We start from the raw sequence: 22,247 nt of genomic DNA on the forward strand, positions 1-22,247 counted from the left end.
CAGGATATACTTCTCTGTGGGAAATATTAACATTTTTTAAATTAAAAAAGTTTTTTTAAAGATTTTATTTATTTGACAGAGCCAGAGAGCACAGTGGGGGAACAGCAGAGGGAGAAGCAGGATTCCCACTGAGCAGAGGGCTGGACGTGGGGTTTGATCCCAGGACCCTGGAATCATGAACTGAGCAGAAGGCAGATGCTTAACCGACTGAGCCACCCAGGTGCTGCTATACACTAACATTTTTGAGAATGATGGGGGATCATGTCACCAACATAATCATATAGTTCAGGAAAAGAAAGTTCTTTAAAAAAAAAAGATTTTTATTTATTTATTCATGAGAGACACAGTGAGAGAGAGAGGCAGAAACACAGGCAGAGGGAGAAGCAGACTCCCTGCGGGGAGCCCGATGTGGGACTCAATCCTGGATCCCAGGATCATGCCCTGGGCCAAAGGCAGATGCTCAGCTGCTGAGCCACCCAGGCATCCCAAGAAAAGAAAGAGTTCTTTGTACTGTATTTGTAACTTTTTTTTGTATTTGTAACTTTTTTGTAAGTTTGAGTTTATTTCAAAATAAAAACTTTTAAAATATGATATAATAATTTTATTTAAAAATGCCCATCTTGGGAAGCCCTGGTGGCGCAGTGGTTTAGTGCTGCCTGCAGCCCAGGGCATGATCCTGGAGACCCGGGATCGAGTCCCATGTCAGGCGCTCTGCATGGAGCCTGCTTCTCTCTCTGCCTGTGTCTCTGCCTCTCTCTCCTTTTGTGTCTCTCATGAATAAATAAATAAAATCTTTAAAAAAATGCCCATCTTTATAATGTCCTCAGTTAATTATGAAAAATTTTAGATGTTTTCCTTTTTTTTTTAAGATTTTATTTATTTATTCATGAGAGACACAAAAGGAGAGAGAGACAGAGACACAGGCTGAGGGAAAAGCAGGCTCCATGCAGGGTGCCCGACATGGGACTCGATCCCTGGTCCTCAGGATCGTGCCCTGGGCTGAAGAGGTGCTAAACCGCTAAGCCACTGGGGCTGCCCTTAGATGTTTTTCTTAAAAAAAAAAAAAAAAAAAAGAAGGTATATAATTTTCCAAATTACTTTAGAAGTTGTATGAGCAAAAAAGTTGTAAAACCACTGGGCTGGGATAACTAACTTCCTTCCCTATGGCTCCAGGCAAATGAAATAATTTTCTGAATTCCTCTAGAGCACTTTTTCTGCTCTACTCACAAGGTGCTAATAGGAAACACAGTGGGGGCACCTGGGTGGCACAGCTGGTTAAGCATGTGACACTTGGTTTCAGCTCAGATTGTGATCTCAGGGTTGTGAGATCAAACTCTGTGTTGGTTCCACGTTCAGCACAGAGGCTGCTTAAGACTCTCTCCTTTCTCTCCAGCCTTTTCCCTTCTTTCTCTCTCAAATAAATAAATACATAAATAAATAAATAAATATTAAAAAAAAAATAAAGAAAGAAAACAGTGTATGTGGGAAGAGGGGGACAGGAGTACTCCAAGGTCTAACGCCTGGGTTCAAAAGCTGACTCTAATATCTGCTAGTCAGTTACTTAAACTCTCTCTGCCTCAATTTCCTTATTCACAGTAATACAGCTATACTCAGTACAGGGCACAGCACACAAACGTGCCCCATAAACACCAACTATTGTATTTCTAAAGTCTGAGCTCTCAGAAGGCAAGAGTCACATCTTACTCATATTTGATGCCCATCGCTTCTGTCCTACAGTGTTTTATCAGCTCATCTTTTTTAAAAAAAATCTTCCTCTAATATATCATTCACACTTGCAACTGTTATCTTCCTAATTTATAGATTTGATCATCTCATTCTCTCTGCTCCAGCTGGTTTCCTAATGCTTACAGGATAAAGTCAAAATTTACGGTCACAACGGGCTCAAGGAGGGTTTCACCCAGCTTATTTCACAGTTTAAAGCCTCAGACCCATTTGTTTTTGTGGGTCTGAAATGTTCTTTCCTTCCTTTTTTTTTTTTTTTTGTTCTTTCCTTCCTGATCATACTCTTCATTCTTAAAAGCTGGTCTCAAAAGCTCACGGCTTTCTCACAAGCAATTAGTCACCTGCTGTTCTGGTGTTATATGATATAATGCTTATAACGCCATAATGGCCAATCCTACTTTGTTAATAATTTAAAATCTTTGTACTCCTCCACAGGTCATTCATTCACTTATTCATCGAATATTTATGGAACATTATTAGATAACAGGCTCTGTTTCCAGCACTTAAAGTACACCCGTGAACAAGTCACGATTAGGTTCTCACGGAATGGATGTGGATAAGAAAATAAGAAAAATCCCAGGTCGTAGGGAGAGCGCTACACAGAGAATGTTGAGTATGATTAGCTGCTTAAGACTGTACAGTCAGGGTTCGTTGTTTGTTTGTTTTTGTTTTTTTTTTTTTTTCTGAAGCATCTTTAAACTATGAATTTGAAAGCGCCAAAGTGTCAGTCATAGGGGAAGAGCTGTCCCGGTTGCGGGAACAGCTGGTGCGAGGGCCCTGAGGCAGTAAAGAGCTGGCGTGGCTGGAGCCACCACGGGGAGGAAGGTGTGCGCTGCAGCAGCAGCTCCGGGCGGTGCGCCCAGGTGGATGCTTACAAAGGCTACGCGACCACGCCTTGCAGAAGGTCGGGGGCAGTGGGGAAGCAGGCGCAGGTTCCCCATCCTCGGCCAGCACTCGACACCCTAAACGGGCTTCCCCCTCGGAATTTCTCACTCCAGGTCTTTCCTCTCCGGCGGTGGCAGGGCAGGACACAGGATCCCCGTGCAGTGGTTGACGGGATGCAGGAACTTTGGTCCTGCACGACCCCGCAGAGGCCCAGAGCGAGCAGCGGAGAAACCGCGCAGCCGGCCTCGTCAGGCGGAAGAGGCGGGGGCAAGCGCAGGACCCGACTCCGCCCGGCGCCGTGCTGCGCATGCGTGCGCGCGTGCCCTCTTCAGTTAGGGACCGGGTCCCGAGAAGGGGCGTGGCCGGCCCTCCGCGCCGGAAGGGGGTTGGCTGGGCGGGGCCGGGAGGCGGCAGCGGCGGCTGCGCGCGCGCGCGGGTGCGAACGGGGAACGCCGCGAGGGCCGGGGCGGGCCGGGCGGTGGGGACGACGGACGGCGACGATGGCCGCGGCGGCGGGCGGCGGCGGGCTGGGGGCGGCGGCGGGCGCCGCGGGCGCAGGAGGCGCGGCGGCGGCCGCGGGCCTGGCGGTTTATCGGCGGAAGGACGGTGGCCCGGCCAGCAAGTTTTGGGAGAGCCCGGAGACGGTGTCCCAGCTGGATTCGGTGCGGGTCTGGCTGGGCAAGCACTACAAGAAGGTGGGTACGCGCGCCCGTGGGGGCCGGGAGGCCACGCGACGGGAGCCGGGCGCAGCTACTGGCCTCGCGGGCCTCGGGCCGCCCCTCCCCCCCGCGCGCCACGAGGGACAACAAAGGCAGGCGCCGGGCCCGCCACGCCCCCGCCGTCCGCTCTCGGCGCCCGCGCGCCCCGGGCTGCACCGGCGGGCCCCTGGGGCCAGGCCTCTGGGAGCCCCCGCGCTGCGGGCGGGAGTCCCCCCCCCAGCTCACCCCGGGGTGCCGGAGCATCTCGAGCTCAGCAAACCGGAGGGCGTGAATCTCTTTTGTTAGCTGCATTGGGTGTGCGAACAGTGATTATTACAAACTGTCCGAGCTAGTGTCGTAAGAGCAGCTTCAAGTTTTGTTTAGAGACGTCTTCAAAGTCAAGTGAGGTAGCTAAGGTTCTACTACCTGTTGTTGGCTCGGTGAAGAACGACTAGACGATTGTACTCGGAAGTTAACAGCAGGCCAATATAATGGATGATAGTATTGACGAAGCACGGATATTAAAAAAAAAAAAACACGACAGTTTTTACCCTATTATACTTTTAGTTCTGGGTAGTGTGAGTACAAGAAGGAACGTTCACTGGTACCTAATGAGTTTCTCAGTGAGGCCTTCCCTGAGAGCCCCATTTATACTAGACTGGCGCACTTCACATCACCTTGATTTTCTTTGTACCACTTTGTGAGATTTTTTTTTTTTTTTCTCATTTAGCTGTTTCTCTTAACTCTTGGGTGGTAAGTTCCGTTGAGTCAGTGGTATTGAAAGTTGTGACTTAACCTTTTATTTATAACGAGTGTTTTTTAACTTCCCCTTGTAGATACATAGGAATGACTCTTTTAGAAGGTGTAATGAAGCAGACAGCCCAAAATACCTCCTCTGCCCCAGATTTCCGAACACCCTTTTAAAGTTCCATACTTGTCCCATTGAGAACCATAGCACTGGGGCAAGGAACTTGTCCCGCCTCTTCACTGCATTGCCCACCCCCCATCCCCCCCATCCCCCCCACCCCCCGCGTGACTGGTACTCCTTGCCTCACCCTTAGTAGTTGCTTAGTAAATTCTCGTTCAGTGAATGAAAAGATGAAGTAGTCTAGAAAACCTATTCATTTGAGTTGTGCAGCGCAGTGGAGTTTGTCTGTTTCTAGAGATTGGTACGCAGGGGCAGGATCTTGGGTTCTTTTGACATTCCCCTGTGGTACTCTCGGAAATGACTTTCTTACTGAAGTTTTAGGAAGTGAGAGACATTTTTATTTACGATATATTTTTAGCTGTTTTGACTTTTTTTGCCCTCAAACTTTGCCGTCACGTTTGGAATTGCCAATTTTTTCTCATCCGCACATTAGGTAGACAAGAATATTGCTCTCTTACATAAATTGGTCACTTTTTTTTTTTTTAAACATCTGCAACAGAGCTTCTAGAAGTGGCTAAGGGAATTGAATATATATATGTTTCGAAAGTATTATTTTTATCAGTGCCCTTCAGCCAAAGCTTTGGGTTTTAAATTCAGTGTACCTTAATGTGGCCTTCCCCCTCCCCCAGTCTGGATTTTTTTATTGAGATTTAATTGACATATAGCTATTAGTTTATCAATGTGGTTTTAGCAGAAATGAGGAATATTCCTTTGGATATTAGGGAGGAGAAAGAGAAATAGTCATTTCTACCTCTCCAAACTCTGTGCATCTGTTTGGGCTCAATTTCCAAGTTTTTTTTTTTTTTTAAGATTTAAAAAATTTATTTATTCAGAGAAAGAGGCAGAGACAGGCAGAGGGAGAAGCAGGCTCCCTGCAGGGAGCCCCATGTGGGATCATTCCCTGAGCCAGAGACTGGGCCACTCAGGCGTCCCTTTTCTTTTCTTTTTTTTTTTTTTTTTAATTTATTTATTCATGATAGTCACACGGAGAGAGAGAGAGAGGCAGAGACACAGGCAGAGGGAGAAGCAGGCTCCAAGCACCGGGAGCCCGATGCGGGATTCGATCCTGGGTCTCCAGGATCGCGCCCCGGGCCAAAGGCAGGCGCCAAACCACTGCGCCACCCAGGGATCCCAGGCGTCCCTTTTCGGGCCCAATTTGAAGAGGGCCCTTGTCGGCTTGAATGGGTTTGTTTGGTGTGTGAGGAATTGTTTCTGAGGCTGACCGAGGGATTTGTCCCAGAGTGTTGATGCCATTGGGCAAATGTTGGCTCAGTGTTCTTCAGGCCTTAAAGTGAAGGTTAGGTTTGATTTCTCAGGATTTCCTAAGGCCAGGGTATATTTCTTGGGCTTCCTCAAATTCAGAATTGTATATTCCTCATGCCTGAGAGACAGAATCCTATCAGCCTCACAGAGTGGTATTGGAATGGCGAACCTAACCAGGATGCAATATGTATATGTCCACTCGGTGTACACATTGATGGCTATTAACTAAACTTTTTGTTGCATTTAATACTGCATTTTTATATTCATAAGTCTCAGCAACTGAATGAAATAAACACATTGTTGGTAATCCCACTTTTATTAGTGGGCTTATCCATGCATTCCATGAACAACTGGGCGTCTAAACGTATCTGGGCACTTAAACCATAACTCAAATTCTTACAATGGTCGTGAGTAATATTTATTTCATTTTACAAATGAGCGGAACCTGAGACTCCAGATATGCATGATTTCTCTAAGTTACAATTAGGAGTGGCAAATTTGGAATTCAATGAAGGTCTTCCTGGCCCCAGAGCCCCAGTGCCCCAGTTTTTTTTTTTTTTTGCTACACATGATCCTTCTCCTCATGGAACACAGTGGAAGGTAGCAGAAAATGTGGTGGTAAAGGTGGACATAGACACCTACTTGTAAAATTCATATGGTTTCAGATTAAAAGAGAAATTTTTTTTGTTGTTTTCTACGTGTCCTTAGTTAGTGCTCAGTCCGTTTGTTCAGTGAAGGAACAGACTAACGAGTCTAGGAATATCTTCATTTAAGTTTGTTGATAAATGTGGCTCCGTAACATAGAAGGGAGGAGAGGGGAATGCTTTTTGAGAGGCAGAGACACAGGCAGAGGGAGAAGCAGGCTCCATGCAGGGAGCCTGATGTGGGACTCCATCCAGGGACTCCAGGATCACGCCCTGAGCCAAAGACAGATGCTCAACCGCTGAGCCACCCAGGCGTCCCAAGAACCTTTTATGTTTATTTATTCATGGGAGATACAGAGAGGCAGAGACATGGGCAGAAGGAGAAGCAGGCTCCATGCAGGGAGCCCGATGCGGAACTCCATCCTGGGACTCCAGGATCATTCCCTGAGCCGAAGGCAGGCGCTCAACCGCTGAGCCACCCAGGTGTCCCGGAACCTTTCATATTTAAGGTAATGTTTTTGGAAGCCATTGAATGAGCTCTATTTTATCACCATAGGATGGTGAATGAGTGTTACACTTTGAAAAATGTGAATTCAGTACTCTTGGTTGCTTATTGGTGATATCCTTGAGCAGATGACTTGATTCTTTTATTTTTTTTTTTTAAAGATTTATTTATTTATTCATGAGAGACACACAGAAAGAGAGGCAGAGAGAGACAGAGAGAGAGGCAGAGACACAGGCAGAGGGAGAAGCAGGCTCCCCACAGGAAGCCCAATACGGCATTTGATCCCGGATCCCAGGATCATGCCCTGAGCCGAAGGCAGACGCTCAACCACTGAGCCACCCAGGTGTCCCAGGATTACTTGATTCTTGTTTAATTTTCCATATGTAAATTGAGAGTAATATTGACTTCCATAGGACTGTATCAAATGAGATACTTGTTGAAAATGGGGTTATGTAAATTTGAGGCAGTAATGATAGTTTTGCCTATATCCTATGGTCAACTTGCTTTATTCTTAGTGGTTAAATAGAATGTTAATATTTTGAATTTTTAAAAGTTGACTTAAAAACCTTATAGTTGGGGCACCTGGGTAGCTCAGTCTGCCTTCAACTCAGGTTGTGATCAGGTTTCCTGCTCAGCAGGGCTCAGCCCAGGTGGCTCAGCGGTTTAGCACCACGTTTAGCCCAGGGCCTGATCCTGGATACCTGGGATTGAGTCCCACGTCGGGCTCCCTGCATGGAGCCTGCTTCTCCCTCTGCCTCTCTCTGTCTCTCTCTGAGTCTCTCATGAATAAATAAATAAAATCTTGAAAAATATAGAATCTTGAAAAATAAAAAAACCCTATAGTCATACTTTGGCTGCCTTTTGAGTGGCCATGACGTATAGTTTACACTAATACATTAATGTCATAGTTCATTTATGAATTGAAAATGTCATCTTTTTTCTTTCTTTTTTTTTTTTAAGATTTTATTTATTTATTCATGAGAAACAGAGAGAGAGAGAGAGAGAGAGAGAGGCAGAGACACAGGCAGAGGGTGAAGCAGGCTCCATGCTGGGAGCCGGATGTGGGACTCCATCCTGGGGCTCCAGGATCTCGTCCTAAGCTGGAGGGCAGATGCTCAACCGCTAAACCACCCAGGCATCCCAAAAATGTCATGTTTTCCATGTTTGGTAACTTTGTGGGGGATTTGGAAAAAGTAACGAAGGTTAAATATTTTGTAAATAAAAATTTGACTGAACTTTGAAACTGGCCATCTCTATTCTGAAACTGTAAGGTTGTCTACATGAAACCTTTTACATGTTTTTATATTCTGAATGACGGTATATCAAATGAAACATGCATAGTAGTGAAATTTAGAATATATATGAAGCTATGTATATAGCAGTTGCTAAATTTAGTTTTTGCCTAAAGGGTTGATTTGGTTTTTACTGAACAGACTTCCTCTAAGATGATGTCATTTTCAGTTTAAGGATTTGGCATTGTTAGTTATCTACAGGTATCTGAAAAATTGAAAAGTTAGGCTTTAATTTTCTTTCCTTTTTTTTTTTTAAAAGATTTTATTATGAGGCAGAGAAAGAGAGAGAGAGAGAGAGAGAGAGGCAGAGACACAGGCAGAGGGAGAAGCATCTCCATGCAGGGAGCCCGATGTGGGACTGGATCCCAGGTCTCCAGGATCATGCCCTGGGCCGAAGGTGGCGCTAAACCGCTGAGCCACCCGGGCTGCCCGGGCTTTAATTTTCATGTTGCTTTGCTGTGTACAAAAATATTGCAGTACCTTATATGACCTCTTTGACAAACTTATTATTATAAAGATAATAAAGTTATCTTGTGGATATATATATTTTGTATTTCTCAGTTCTGTAGGATACATTTGAAGAATTTGGTAAAGATTATATTATGTGAGTGCTACAGATTACTGAGTATTACTTAGTAAAGATTTACTATGTTGGGATCCCTGGGTGGTGCAGCGGTTTGGCGCCTGCCTTTGACCCAGGGCGCGATCCTGGTAGACCCGGGATCGAATCCCACATCGGGCTCCCGGCGCATGGAGCCTGCTTCTCCCTCTGCCTGTGTCTCTGCGCCTCTCTCTCTCTCTCTGTGACTATCATAAATAAATAAAAATAAAAAAAAAATAAAAAAAAAAGATTTACTATGTTGAGTAAATTGGAAAAAAAAAACAGATACTGAATTGTCACTTGTAAATGTATAGTCCTTAAAAAAGTAAACTTAATAGTTTTTGTGGGAATTAGCAATATATTATAGGAGAGGGTTAGGTAAGTGGCTTTCAACATTTAAAAATATTTAACTGGTTATTAACTTTTATTTTTTTAAATTTTAAAGATTTTATTTATTAGAGAATGAGACAGAGAAAGGGGGGGGGGTTCTGGGAGGGCAGGGGGAGTGGGAGAAGCAAATTGCCTTGGGGCTGGATGGCAGGATCCCAGATCATGACCTGAGCCTAAATCAGACACTTAACTGTTTGATCTACCCAGTAGCCCCTTTAACTTTTTTTTTTTTTTTTATGATAGTCACACACAGAGAGGCAGAGACACAGGCAGAGGGAGAAGCAGGCTCCATGCACCGGGAGCCCGACTTGGGATTCGATCCCGGGTCTCCAGGATCGCGCCCTGGGCCAAAGGCAGGCGCCAAACCGCTGCGCCACCCAGGGATCCCCCCTTTAACTTTTAAATTATAATAAATCGTATTCTTTAAGATGTATAGTAATACCTGAAACAGGTTTTTATTTATTTAAGATTTATTTATTTATTCATTCAGAGCGAGAGAGAGGCAGAGACACAGGCAGAGGGAGAAGCAGGCTCCATGCAGGAAGCCCTATGTGGGACTCGATCCCGGGTCTCCAGGATCGCGCCCTGGGCCAAAGGCAGGCGCCAAACCGCTGCGCCACCCAGGGATCCCCCCTTTAACTTTTAAATTATAATAAATCGTATTCTTTAAGATGTATAGTAATACCTGAAACAGGTTTTTATTTATTTAAGATTTATTTATTTATTCATTCAGAGAGAGCGAGAGAGAGGCAGAGACACAGGCAGAGGGAGAAGCAGGCTCCATGCAGGAAGCCCTATGTGGGACTCGATCCCGGGTCTCCAGGATCACACCCCGGGCTGCAGGCGGCGCTAAACCGCTGTGCCACCAGGGCTGCCCTGAAACAGATTTTTAAAATTTTAGTGGTTCTTAAAGTGGGTTCCCACTCTAGTTGTGTCACCTAGAACTTGTTAGAAATGTAAATTCTTGGGCCTGACTTACTGAATTAGAAACTCTGGGAGTGGGTCTAAAATTTGAAAAACATTATTTAGGTCAATAGAACTGACAATTGTATGAAGTTCGTTTCCATTTTTTGCCTGGTATCTGGTATCAGTGTTTTACTTTGTGGCCTATGGAAATGTGTTTTCACGGAACACCCATAATATAAAAGAAAACTTTTTGGAAGGATGAAAAAGGAGGGGTCTAGAACAGGAATAAGCAGACTTTTTCTATAAGGTGCAGGAGAGTAAAGATTTTAGGCTTTGCAGGTCATGCCATCTCAGTTGGAACTACTTGACTCTGCTGTTATACATAGGCAGTGTATAATGAGTGTGCCGGTTTTTTTTTTCTTTTGAGTGTGCCTGTTTTAATAAAACTTTATGGACCCTGAAATTTGAATTTCATATAATACTCATGTGTTATGAAATCTTTTTTTTTTTTTTTTTTTTTTTTAAGAATTTATTTAGAGGGGGCAGCCTGGGTGGCTCAGCGGTTTAGTGCTGCCTTCAGTCCAGGGTGTGATCCTGGGGTTCAGGATTGAGTCCCATGTTGGGCTCCCTGCTTGGAGTCTGCTTCTCCCTCTGCTGTGTCTCTGCCTCCTCTCTCTGTGTGTCTCTCATGAATAAATAAAATCTTAAAAAAAAGAATTTATTTAGGGGCTCCTGGGTGGCTTAGTGGTTTAATGTCTGACTCTTGGTTTCAGTTCAGGTCATGGTTTTAGGGGTTGTGAGATCTACAACCTGTGTTGGCTCCGGGCTTAGCAAGGAGTATGCTTGAGATTCTCTCTCCCTCTTCTTCCTGCTCATGTTCTTTTTCTCTCAATGAAATGAATGAATGAATGAATGAAAATTTCTTTCCATCCATTTAAAATGTAAAAATAATTCTTGTTTGGGTCACAGAGAAGCAGGCAGTGGGCTGGATTTTACCATGTAATATAAAGCATTCCAACAAAATACCAGTCTTTAGCAAAGTGAATGCATGCTGACTGTTTCATTTAGAGTAGAAAGCTAGTGCACTTGAATAAATAAAATTTGGGAGGATACTAACCTTTAAGAAGAATTGCCTTTTTAAATCCTGCATTATCTTTGCTTGGCAGTAGTACAAATTGAGAGCCACTCAATCTGTTAAGAGTACAGTGTGCAGCCAATATCATTTTGCTATGTATATAAATCACTTAAAAATTATTTTTTTTGTAGTGGAAACCTACCACATTAATCATGAAATGTTGGATGATACTGGGAAAGAGGTTTGTTCTAGGAAGAAACATTCATTTTATCTTTTGTTATCTTTTCAGTTTCAAGGATGTATAGATGTTTTTCTTGCTCAAAATTGGAGGTTTAAAAAAATGTACTGAATATATTGGCTTTCCAAAGTGATATTGAACATTTTTTATTTTAAAGATTTTATTTATTTATTCCTGAGAGACAGAGAGAGAGAGAGGCAGAGACATAGGCAGAGGGAGAGGGAGAGGAAGAAGAAGAAGGAGAAGCAGGCTCCATGCAGGGAGCCCGATGTGGGACTCGATCCCGGGACTCCAGGATCATGCCCTGAGCTGAAGGCAGACGCTCAACCGCTGAGCCACCCAGGCGTCCCAATTTTTTTTTTTTCTTTTTAAAAGATTTTATTTATTTATTCATGAGAGACAAAGGCAGAGACACAGGCAGAGGGAGAAGCAGGCTCCACGCAGGGAGCCGGACGTGGGACTCGATTCCTGGTCTCCACGATCACACCCTGGACTGAAGGCGCAGCACTTAACTGCTGAGCCACCTGGTCTGCCCTTATTTTATTTATTTGAGCGAGCGAGAGAGAGCACAAGCAGGGGGAGTGGCAGAGGGAGAAGCAGGCTCCCCTGCTGAGCAGGGAACCTGATCACGACCTGAGTTGAAGGCAGACTGAGCTACCCAGGTGCCCCAACTATAAGGTTTTTAAATCAACTTTTAAAAAGTTTGAAAAACAGGGCAGCCTGTTTCAGTTCAGACCTGAACTGCCTGAAACAGTTCAGACCGTGTCTGAAGGGACATTCTGAAGGGACATTTTCGGCATTAGTGTGGATAAGTTTTCACATATATTTGTTTAAAAAAAAATGTTTTTATTGTAGTAAAAAAGTAACAATTTACTATTGTAACCTTTTTTTTTTTTTTTTAAGATTTTATTTATTCATGAGAGAAACAGAGAGGCAGAGACACAGGCAGAGGGAGAAACAGGCTCCATGCAGGAAGCCTGACGTGGGACTCGATCCCAGGTCCCCAGGATCACACCCTGGGCCGAAGGTGGCACTAAACCGCTGAGCCACCCGGGCTGCCCCCTAACCATTTTTAAGTACACATATAAACCATTTTATGATATTCCAAATTTCTTGACATAAAACAACCCTTTTATTGTGCTCAAAGTTTCTTTGTGTTAGGAATTTGGAAGTGTACAGTGGGGTCAGTTGTCTCTGAGAACTGTGTCTAGGATTTCGACTGGGAAGATTTGATAATTGGGCATAACTTGACACCTTGGGATGGAATCATCTGGAACCATCTTTACTCAAGTGTCTGATGGTTATACTATCAATGGGGCATCAGCTGGGGCTTGTGGCTATAGCATCTGGCTTCTCCATGTAGTCTGGGTTCCTCAAAGTATGGTGGCCTCAAGGTAGTTCAGGACTCCAAAGGTAAGTACCCTCAAAGGACTATATGGAAGCTTTTGACTTATCCCCAGAGGTACCCCAGCATCAAACCCCTCTCCCCCCATTTTTTTTTTTTTAATTTTTATTTATTTATGTTAGGCACACAGTGAGAGAGAGAGGCAGAGACACAGGCAGAGGGAGAAGCAGGCTCCATGCACCGGGAGCCCGATGTGGGATTCGATCCCGGGTCTCCAGGATCGCGCCCTGGACCAAAGGCAGGCACTAAACCGCTGCACCACCCAGGGATCCCCTCTCTCCCCCCATTCTAATGGTTACAAGTTAATAATTAAGGATGGTCTTGATTCAGCAAAAGAGGGCATACACCCTACTTCTTGATGGGGTACCAAATACATTTGTAGGCCTGTTTTAAAAACAGAACAGTCTGCTTTCTGGCTACAAGTTATTTATAGTCATCCCACATACAAAATGCATTTGCTAATAGGTCTCACCTGTTTACAGTATTTTTTTTTCCTAAAGATTTATTTATTTATTTATGATAGACATACAGAGAGAGAGAGGCACAGACACAGGCAGAGGGAGAAGCAGGCTCCATGCAGGGAGCCCGACGCGGGACTCAATCCCGGGACTCCAGGATCGCGCCCCGGGCCAAAGGCAGGCACCAAACCACCCAGGGATCCCTGGTTACAGTATTATGTTCAAGTTTGAAGTTCAGGATCTCACCATCTACTTTAGGTCCAGGTGCATACGAGATGACTTGGATTCATTGCTTGGACATGGTTTCTCTCTCTGAAACCTGTTAACTGAAGAGATGAGTTATCTGTCCCCCACTGCCCTCAGCATTTGTTTTTGTAAGCTCCTTTACAGCAGAGACCATGGTTCAGACCTCTGCAAATCTGTCACCTGGCTTAGGAGGTAACAGGAAGTAAGCTAACATGCTCTTCGGCACGATTATCCCAGTTTTTGAGTCCTCATCTTTGTCTTGCAGTATGTTCATGCGGATGCTCCTACCAATAAAACACTGGCTGGGCTAGTGGTACAGCTTCTTCAGTTCCAGGAAGATGCCTTTGGGAAGCATGTCACCAATCCGGCCTTCACCAAACTCCCGGTAAGTACATGAGCTTAGAATAATTGGGGAATCTGCAGTTTCTGTCCTCTCGAGTGCAGCCTATAGCTCTTTACTGCTACTATCCTGTAGAATAAACAAAGAGCCTCAACGGAGTTTAAGCTATAGACTATCATTGCTTTTTAAGTGTAGGAACTCCACTTTCAGAAGTCATTTAACATTTGCATTAAATATTACAACTATTTATAGACTCAACTGTTAACATTTTACTATGTTGTAGTTTCCTTATAGTCTCTACTATACCAGGTCTTCTCCATTCTTTCTCCTGATTCAATTCTTGTGGCTAGGATACTTTTTTGTGGAATTTTTATCTTTTGTAGGTGAGATTGTTCAAGCTTGTGTGAAAATATAATTGTTGTCCTTGCAGTTGATACTTTGATAGTTTGGTTTGGTGTACAAATACTAGTTTATGCTTTTTTTCCCTTCTGAAATATGTAGTTTTGTTCTTTGCTTTCCTTTTTATTTTTAAGTTTTAAAAAACTTTTTTAGTTATCTCTACACCCACTGTGGGGCTTGAACTCATGACCTGGAGATTGAGAATCATATATCTATGAACTGGGCCAGCCAGGTGCCCTCGTTTTATTCCGACTCCCCTCCCCGCCCCCTTTTAAAGATTTTATTTATTTATTCATGAGAGACACGGCGGGGGGGGGGTGGGGGGGTAGCAGAACCACAGGCAAAGGAAGAAGCAGGCTTCACGCAGGGAGCCCCATCCAGGAGTCCCTCCCCCTTTTTTTTTTTAATTTTTATTTATTTATGATAGTCACAGAGAGAGAGAGAGGCAGAGACACAGGCAGAGGGAGAAGCAGGCTCCATGCACCGGGAGCCTGACGTGGGATTCGATCCTGGATCTCCAGGATCGTGCCCTGGGCCAAAGGCAGGCGCTAAACCGCTGCGCCACCCAGGGATCCCCCCCTTTTTTTTTTAAGAGTTTTTTTTTTTTTTTTTTTTTTAAGAGTTTTGTTTGAGAGAGTGAGCGGGGAGCACAAGTTGGGGGAGGGGCAGACCGAGAGGGAGAAGCAGGGAGCCCCATGTGGGGCTTGACCCCATTACCCTGGGATCATGACCTGAACTGAAGTCAGATGCTTAATTAGCTGAGCCACCTGGGAGCCCCAGTTTTGTTCTTTCCTTAATATTTGATTTTGTGGAGAAAAATTTGATACTTGATTTTCCCCTTTTTAATACTGATCTTTGCAATTCAGAAATACGACTAGTTATAAGTCATGATCTGAAGACTCAGTTACGTTTCTTTATCTCAAGGATCATTCAGTCTGTTAGTCTTCTCTCCTGTCTCATATTCATTTATATTTTTGAACTCTGTACAAACATTAGACTTCCAGGAAGTACTTGTCATAGCTTTTCTCATAATTTTTACTTCCAAGTCTCCGATTTGGGTTTTTGCAGTTTCCAGTTTCGCAGTTTATTGGTAGACCTTTTAAAAATCTCAGATGTTTTTCTTTTCTTTTCTTTTCTTTTCTTTTCTTTTCTTTTCTTTTCTTCTCTTCTCTTCTCTTCTCTTCTCTTCTCTTCTCTTCTCTTCTCTTCTCTTCTCTTCTTTTTTTTTTTTAAGATTTTATTTATTTATTCATGAGAGACACAGAATGAGAGAGAGAGGCAGAGACTCAGGCAAAGGGAGAAGCCGGCTCCATGCAGGGAACCCGACATGGGACTCAATTCCGGTTCTCCAGTATCGTGCCCTGGGCCGAAGGCGGTGCTAAACCCCTGAGCCACCTGGGCTACCTGATCTCAGATGTTTCCTTTTTTTTTTTTTTTTCTTTTCCTTTTTTTTTTTTTATTTTATTTATTTATTCATGATAGTTACACAGAGAGAGACAGAGAGGCAGAGACACAGGCAGAGGGAGAAGCAGGCTCCATGCACCGGGAGCCCGACGTGGGATTCGATCCCAGGCCTCCAGGATCGCGCCCCGGGCCAAAGGCAGGCGCCAAACCGCTGCGCCACCCAGGGATCCCTGTTTCTGATCTATTTTAACAACCTATTGATATCTCAGGTATAATTGAGGATAGGAGATAGAGTATGTTTTCTACTGATTCTGCAGTAAATGTTAGTTTGCTTACGGTATTTTTGCTATCCAGACATTTATTTTTATTTAGTCAGGTATAGAATTGTGTTGTTTTGGTTTTTTTTTTTTTTTTTTTTTTGTATTCATGACCTTGAGATCAATAGTCATATGCTCTACTGATGGAGCCAGCCAGGCGCCCATAGAATTGTGGCTTTTTTGAATCATGTTAGAAAGCTTTCTTCCCTCGTAGGCGATGAAGGAATTTTGTCAGATGTTCTTCTAGTACTAATATGGCTTCATTTTTTACACTTCTCATCTATTTAGAATTTATCTTGGTATTCAGTGCATCTATTTAGAATTTATCTTGGTATTCAGTGTGAGCTGAATCTGGATCTTTTTTCTTACAATTATCTGGTTATCCCAGTGACATTTATTAAAAAGTACTTCTTTTCCCCCACTGATATGAGCTCAGCAAGTATTAAGCATTTGGTTATTTATCAAATTCTGAGAATTTAAAGAGCAATACAGTACAGTGTCTTTGTCCTCAGGGGGTACACACTCGAATGAGGTGAATGAATAGAGCCTTTGACTTACCTGGTGATCTCAAGAAACGTTGAATTAGAGACTTGAAAGTTCAGCATGAGTTCTTCAGGGAAATGATGAAGGATGGGATTTTTCAGGCAGTGATACCAACATGTAAAAGCATAAAGGCCTGAGAAAATGTACTTTCAGGTAGTTGCAACAGTTTAACAAGATTAGAATTGAGGAAGATAAGCAGAGAAGTGTGCCAGAATCTGTTGTAAAAGGCCAGGTTTACTGTGCTGGATGTATGACCTTTATCTTGAAAGCGATGGGGAAGAGTAGTAGGGAGAGAATAATAGGTAGCTTAGTTGAATTTGGGTTTTAGAATAATCCTACAGGCTTCAGTGTGAAGAATGGGTTGGAAGCTGTTGAGATTGGAGGCTTTGAAAATACTCCATGAAGAAACTGCTCTCAAAATCCACTGTGATGACACCCTATGGAGGAAGCAGTGGATTTAGAAAGGACAGAGAGGAACTGAGAGCTCAAGGGAGCAGAACTTAGTAGTATTTTGGGGGAGCAATATAAGGGCTGGAAAAAGAAAGAATTTACTAGGGGCACTACACTTAGCAGACACTTTTAGCACTAAGGGGAAAGCCAGAATAAAAGCAGGTTTCTGTGGAAAGGTACTCAGTCTGTGTCATGGTTGGTTCTCTGACAGGCAACTTGGAGTTAGAAATCTTAAGGCTACTAGGAAGTGAGATCTGGAGTTTAGAGTATAGGTTGAATTAGAGGACAAGATTTGGGAGTTACTGGGTACTGGTTAAATTATAGTTGGAATAAGATCATACCTTCTATTTGCATTTGCTTTAGAACTTTGTCCTTTTAAAATATTTTTTAATGTGTGATTTATGTTATATGTGTGTAATATATTAGTGTAGTAAGTACCTGTATATAATTTATGAATAAATTTTTAGATTTTGGATAATTTATGAATAAATTTTTATTTTTTTATTTTTTTATTTTTAATTTTTATTTATTGATGATAGTCACAGAGAGAGAGAGAGAAGCAGAGACACAGGCAGAGGGAGAAGCAGGCTCCATGCACCGGGAGCCTGACGTGGGACTCGATCCCGGGTCTCCAGGATCGCGCCCTGGGCCAAAGGCAGGCGCCAAACCGCTGCGCCACCCAGGGAGCCCATTTTATGAATAAATTTTTAGATACTGGAGGTACATGCTCGTTTAGTAATGGGGATTACTGCATTGGATGATCAGTGTAACTTCATTTTCTGAGCCGTGTGACTAATTGATGTTTTTTGGGTAACTTTTGTAAGTTTAAAATTAATTCAAAGTAAAGATTTTGCAAGGATAGTACAAAGAACTTTCATTTTCCCTTTATTTAGAATCCCTGCTTGTTAACATTTTACTACATTTGCTTTATTACTCTTTTGCTCTGTGTATTTTTTTTCTGAATCATTGGAAAGTTCCATGTTCTTTTACCTCTAATTACATGAGAGTTTATTTCTTATTCTTGTATATTATGAACTAGATTAGAATTATTAAATCAGAAACTGGTTGAAGTTATCATTTAAAATACTGTAACATAACACATATAGATTGTACTTTATTTAAAGTGTAACATTAATATCTAGAATAAAATTTACAGATACCATTACGTGAAGTGTTCTATATAATGTTTCACATTATATTGATATTCCCAATTAGGATTGTATGAGTGGTCTTAAAAAATAGTATGTACAGGAGGCTTTATTTATGGGATATTTAACTCTTGGGAACGAAACCATTATTTTTTTCAAGATTTTAAAGACTAGGGAAGAATATTTTTAGGCAAAAGCCATAAATAAAAATATTCATGGCTTAGTGCCAGTGGGACCAGATGTACTTCTCTTTTTCTTAAAATAATGTTTAACATTTTCCCAAATGAAAGGGATTATATAATGTGTAATGGTGTCAAGTAAAAGTGGATGAGAAAGACTATAAAGCAAAGAATGTTTTAGTGAAACATGTCAGCTGTTTAACCTTAAACGTGTTTTGTTTTTTCTTTCTGAATAAGCAGTACTGGTATAAGAGTTCACTGTTTGGGCTGATTTTTTTTTTTTTAATCAGAGTGTAACTTTATTTATTTTTAAAATATTTATTTATTCATGAGAGAAAGAGAGAGAGGCAGAGACACAGGCAGAGGGAGAAGCAGGCTTCAAATAGGGAACCGAATGCAGGACTCGATCCTGGGTCTCTGGGATCAGGCCCTGGGCTGCCCTCTCCCTCCAATTTTACTGATGTGATTGATGTATTATAAAAGGTACATATTGAAAATATGATGAGTTCAAGGTAATGAACATTTCCATCATTCCCAGATGTTTCTTTGAAGTCCATCTCCGACCCTAGTCCCCTGGCAACCATTGACACTACAGATTTATTTACAACTTCATGAAATTTATATAAATAGAATCACAGGGTATACTTCTGCCTCAGTTCTTTCTCTCATCATAATGGATTTTGAGATGTGCATCATCTGTGTTGTGTATTATTTTTCCTCTTTATTGTTAATTAGTATTCCATTGTATCAATAAACCACAGTTCATTTATCCTTTTACTGTTTGATGGGAATTTGGGTTGTTTACAGCTTTGTAAGTAAAGTTGCTGTTGTTATTAATATTCAAGTCTTTTTGTGACGTGTTTTCATTTCTCCTAGGTTAATAACCCAGGAGTGGAATGTTTGGGTCATAGGATTGGTAGCATTTAACTTTAGAAGACACTGCTAGCCTGTTTTCTAAAGCGCTTGTATCACTTTACATACCATCTAGCAGTGTAGTAGTGTATGATAGTTCCGGTTCCTTTGCATTCTTGTCATCAGTTGGTATGATTAGTCTTCATAATTTTATTCATTTTGATAGGTATGTAGTGAAATCTCCTATTTTTAATTTTCATTTTCTTGATGACTGATGTTAAACATCTTTTTCTGTGCTTATTGACCATTTGTGTGTCTTCCTTTGCTTGTTGAAACAATTTTTTTTTTTTTTTAATTTATGATAGTCACAGAGAGAGAGAGAGAGACAGAGACATAGGCAGAGGGAGAAGTAGGCTCCATGCACCGGGAGCCCGACGTGGGATTTGATCCCGGTCTCCAGGATCGTGCCCTGGGCCAAAGGCAGGCGCTAAACCGCTGCGCCACCCAGGGATCCCTCAAACAATTTTTTAATTTGATCCCAAGACCACTCCACTTTCAGAGATTTACTAGAAAGACTTACTGGAACTCAGCCTATACTTGTACTTATAATTAAGATTTTTTTTTTTTTTTAAGTTTACTTACTTAAGCAATCTCTACACCCAACCTGGTGTTGGAACTCACAACCCTGAGAGATTAAGAGTCGCATGCTTTTCCCGGTAAGCCAGATAGGCGCTCCATGTACTTATAACTAAGATTTGTTACTGCAGTGTAGTACATATACAAAGCCTAGTCACAAGGGAAAAAGACATAGGTGTAGCCTGGAGGAATTGATGCTATGGGTTTCTGTATGCTCGCTTTCCCCCCCTTTTTTAAAAAAATTTTATTTATCTTAAAAAGACATGAGAGACGCAGAGACACACAGGCAGAGGTAGAAGCAGGCTCCCTGAGGGGAACCCGATGCAGAACTTGATCCCAGGACCTTATCACAACCTGAGCCAAAGGCAGATGCTCAACCACTGAGCCACCCAGGTGTCCCTGTATGCTCTCTTCCTTATGTGAGGGGTCACACAAAGTGCATTATTTCCCAGCACTGAAAATGTAGTAGCATACAGGCAATTTCTGCCCAAGGAAGCCTGTTAGAGTCTCATGCCTAAGGATTTTATTGGGGGCTGGTACCTTTTCCTGGCACATACTTAAACTTCCAGACTCCCCAGAAGGAAAATAGTATTCATCATTCATCAACAAACCAAATTGTTGGGATGCCTCGGTGGCTCAGCGGTTGAGGGACTGGCTTCATTTCACCTCAGGGCCTGATCTTGGGATCTGGGATTGAATCCTGCATCAGGCTCTCTGTGGGGAGCCTGTTTCTCTTTCTCTGTGTCTCTCATGAATAAATAAATCTTAAAAAAAAAAAAACAAAACATTGTGCAAATATTTTAGGTTCAGTGAATTACCTTTCTTATCAGTTGACTAGGAATACTCTTAGAGGCAGATTCCCAGATGCTAGCCAAGGGCCAATTGGTAAACAGGTCTGAGGGTAGTAATCTCAGGCCTGCTGTGTTCTTTTCTGCAGTTTTGTTTTTAATTTAATTCTAAAAAATCTTTATATGTTCTGCGTACAAGTTCTTTATAATATTACTGCACATATTTCTTCCCAGCTTGAGATTTGACTTTTTTTTTTTTTTTTAATTTTTTATTTATTTATGATAGTCACAGAGAGAGAGAGAGAGGCAGAGACACAGGCAGAGGGAGAAGCAGGCTCCATGCACCGGGAGCCCGACGTGGGATTCGATCCCGGGTCTCCAGGATCGCGCCCTGGGCCAAAGGCAGGCACCAAACCACTGCGCCACCCAGGGATCCCTGACTTTTTTTTTCTTATCAGTGTTTTCCCAAGAACAAAAGTTTTAAATTTTGATGTTCAATTTATTGATTTTTATGATTTGTTCAGAAAAACCTTTACATACCCGAAAGTCACAGACTGTTTGCTGCATTTTAAAATTTTTTGCCTGTCACAATAAAGTTTATTATGAAAACAGGCTGGGGTGGGGACAGGGGGACAGACAAGTACATTTAGGTTGGGTGGCTCAAGTGAAGTAGTGTGGCTTCTTCACATTGATGCCATATGCCATATTCGCTGAGGGCAGGGGTCAAGTCCTCCATGGTAGAGTGTACTTGTGGTCCTTGCGCTTGCTTCAGGAGCTGCCAGAAGCTGTGCCCTTCATTTTGCAGTGCTGTAGGGCATCGTTGGCAATATCTGAGATGAATTTCTGGGCAGCTAGGAAGATGAGCCAAATTATGCGCGGGTCCGAGGCCTCAAAGCCAGCATGATTCAGGTAGTAACCAGTCACTGCATCTGGGATCCTAGATGTATAGTCCTCCAGCTGCATCTGGAAGTCCACTAGAGGTGTGCTGGACACCACCGGGTTCAGGTCTCTGTTGGCGGCGCTCAGCAGTATGTAAACCCCCTTAGACATGGCTCCCTCTGGGGGTGCTCAGCCAGCTCTCCAGCCCCCGCCGCAGCTCCAGCCCCGGGAACCCCCCCATCCCCCCCCTCCCCCCCCCCGGTCCCCACGGGTCAGGCCTTGTTCTCTGCAGCGGTGCCCCGGGTGAGCAGCGCTGTGGGGGTTGTGACCGTGGGCGCTGAGTCTGGGTGCGGGGCCGTGGAACCCACGCCAGAGCTGCTGCAGCTCAGTGGGCTGGTGGGAGAGGCGGCAAACCTGTTTGCTGTATTTTCTTGTAGAGATTTTTATACTTTTAGGTTTTTATATATTTTGGTTAATTTTTATGTGTAGTATGAGGGTAAGGGCTAATATTCTCTCTCTCTTTTTTTTTTTTTTTCCCAGTATGGATATCCAGTTATTTTAGAGTTATTGTGTGTTGGAAGGATGTTGACCAGATATGTGTTGGTGTATATCTGGATTTATTCATGAGAGACACAGGGAGAGGCAGAGACACAGGCAGAGGGAGAAGCAGGCTTCATGCAGGGAGCCCGATGTGAGACTCGATCCTGGGACTCCAGGATCACGCCCTGCGCCGAAGGCAGACGCTTAACCACTGACCCACCTAGGGATCCCCTCAAATAAATATTTTTATTTTTAATTTTTATTTATTTTTGATAGTCACACACAGAGAGAGAGAGAGGCAGAGACACAGGCAGAGGGAGAAGCAGGCTCCATGCACCGGGAGCCCGACGTGGGATTCGATCCTGGGTCTCCAGGATCGCGCCCTGGGCCAAAGGCAGGCGCCAAACCGCTGCGCCACCCAGGGATCCCTCAAATAAATCTTTAAACACCACTACCACCACTATGAAAAATAGATTCCAGCTTGTTCTAGCAGTT

The 22,247-nt window shown here is 43.2% G+C and overlaps 1 protein-coding gene across 4 annotated transcripts in view; it reads left to right on the forward strand.

Moving 5' to 3' along the window:
- The first annotated feature begins 3,113 nt into the window (after positions 1-3,113).
- The window catches only part of SMARCC1 (SWI/SNF related BAF chromatin remodeling complex subunit C1), a 173,930-nt gene continuing 154,796 nt past the window's right edge, over positions 3,114-22,247 (forward strand). For all 4 annotated transcript variants that reach the window (XM_077859077.1, XM_077859078.1, XM_077859079.1 and 1 more), the window contains exons 1-2: positions 3,114-3,323; positions 13,543-13,662. In XM_077859077.1, coding sequence (XP_077715203.1) covers positions 3,129-3,323; positions 13,543-13,662 — 315 coding nt within the window. In that variant the 5' untranslated portion in view covers positions 3,114-3,128. The remainder of the gene's footprint in view (positions 3,324-13,542; positions 13,663-22,247) is intronic.

The sequence above is a fragment of the Canis aureus genome, chromosome 19 (assembly GCF_053574225.1).
Source record: "Canis aureus isolate CA01 chromosome 19, VMU_Caureus_v.1.0, whole genome shotgun sequence".
NCBI classification, from domain to species: Eukaryota; Metazoa; Chordata; class Mammalia; order Carnivora; family Canidae; genus Canis; species Canis aureus.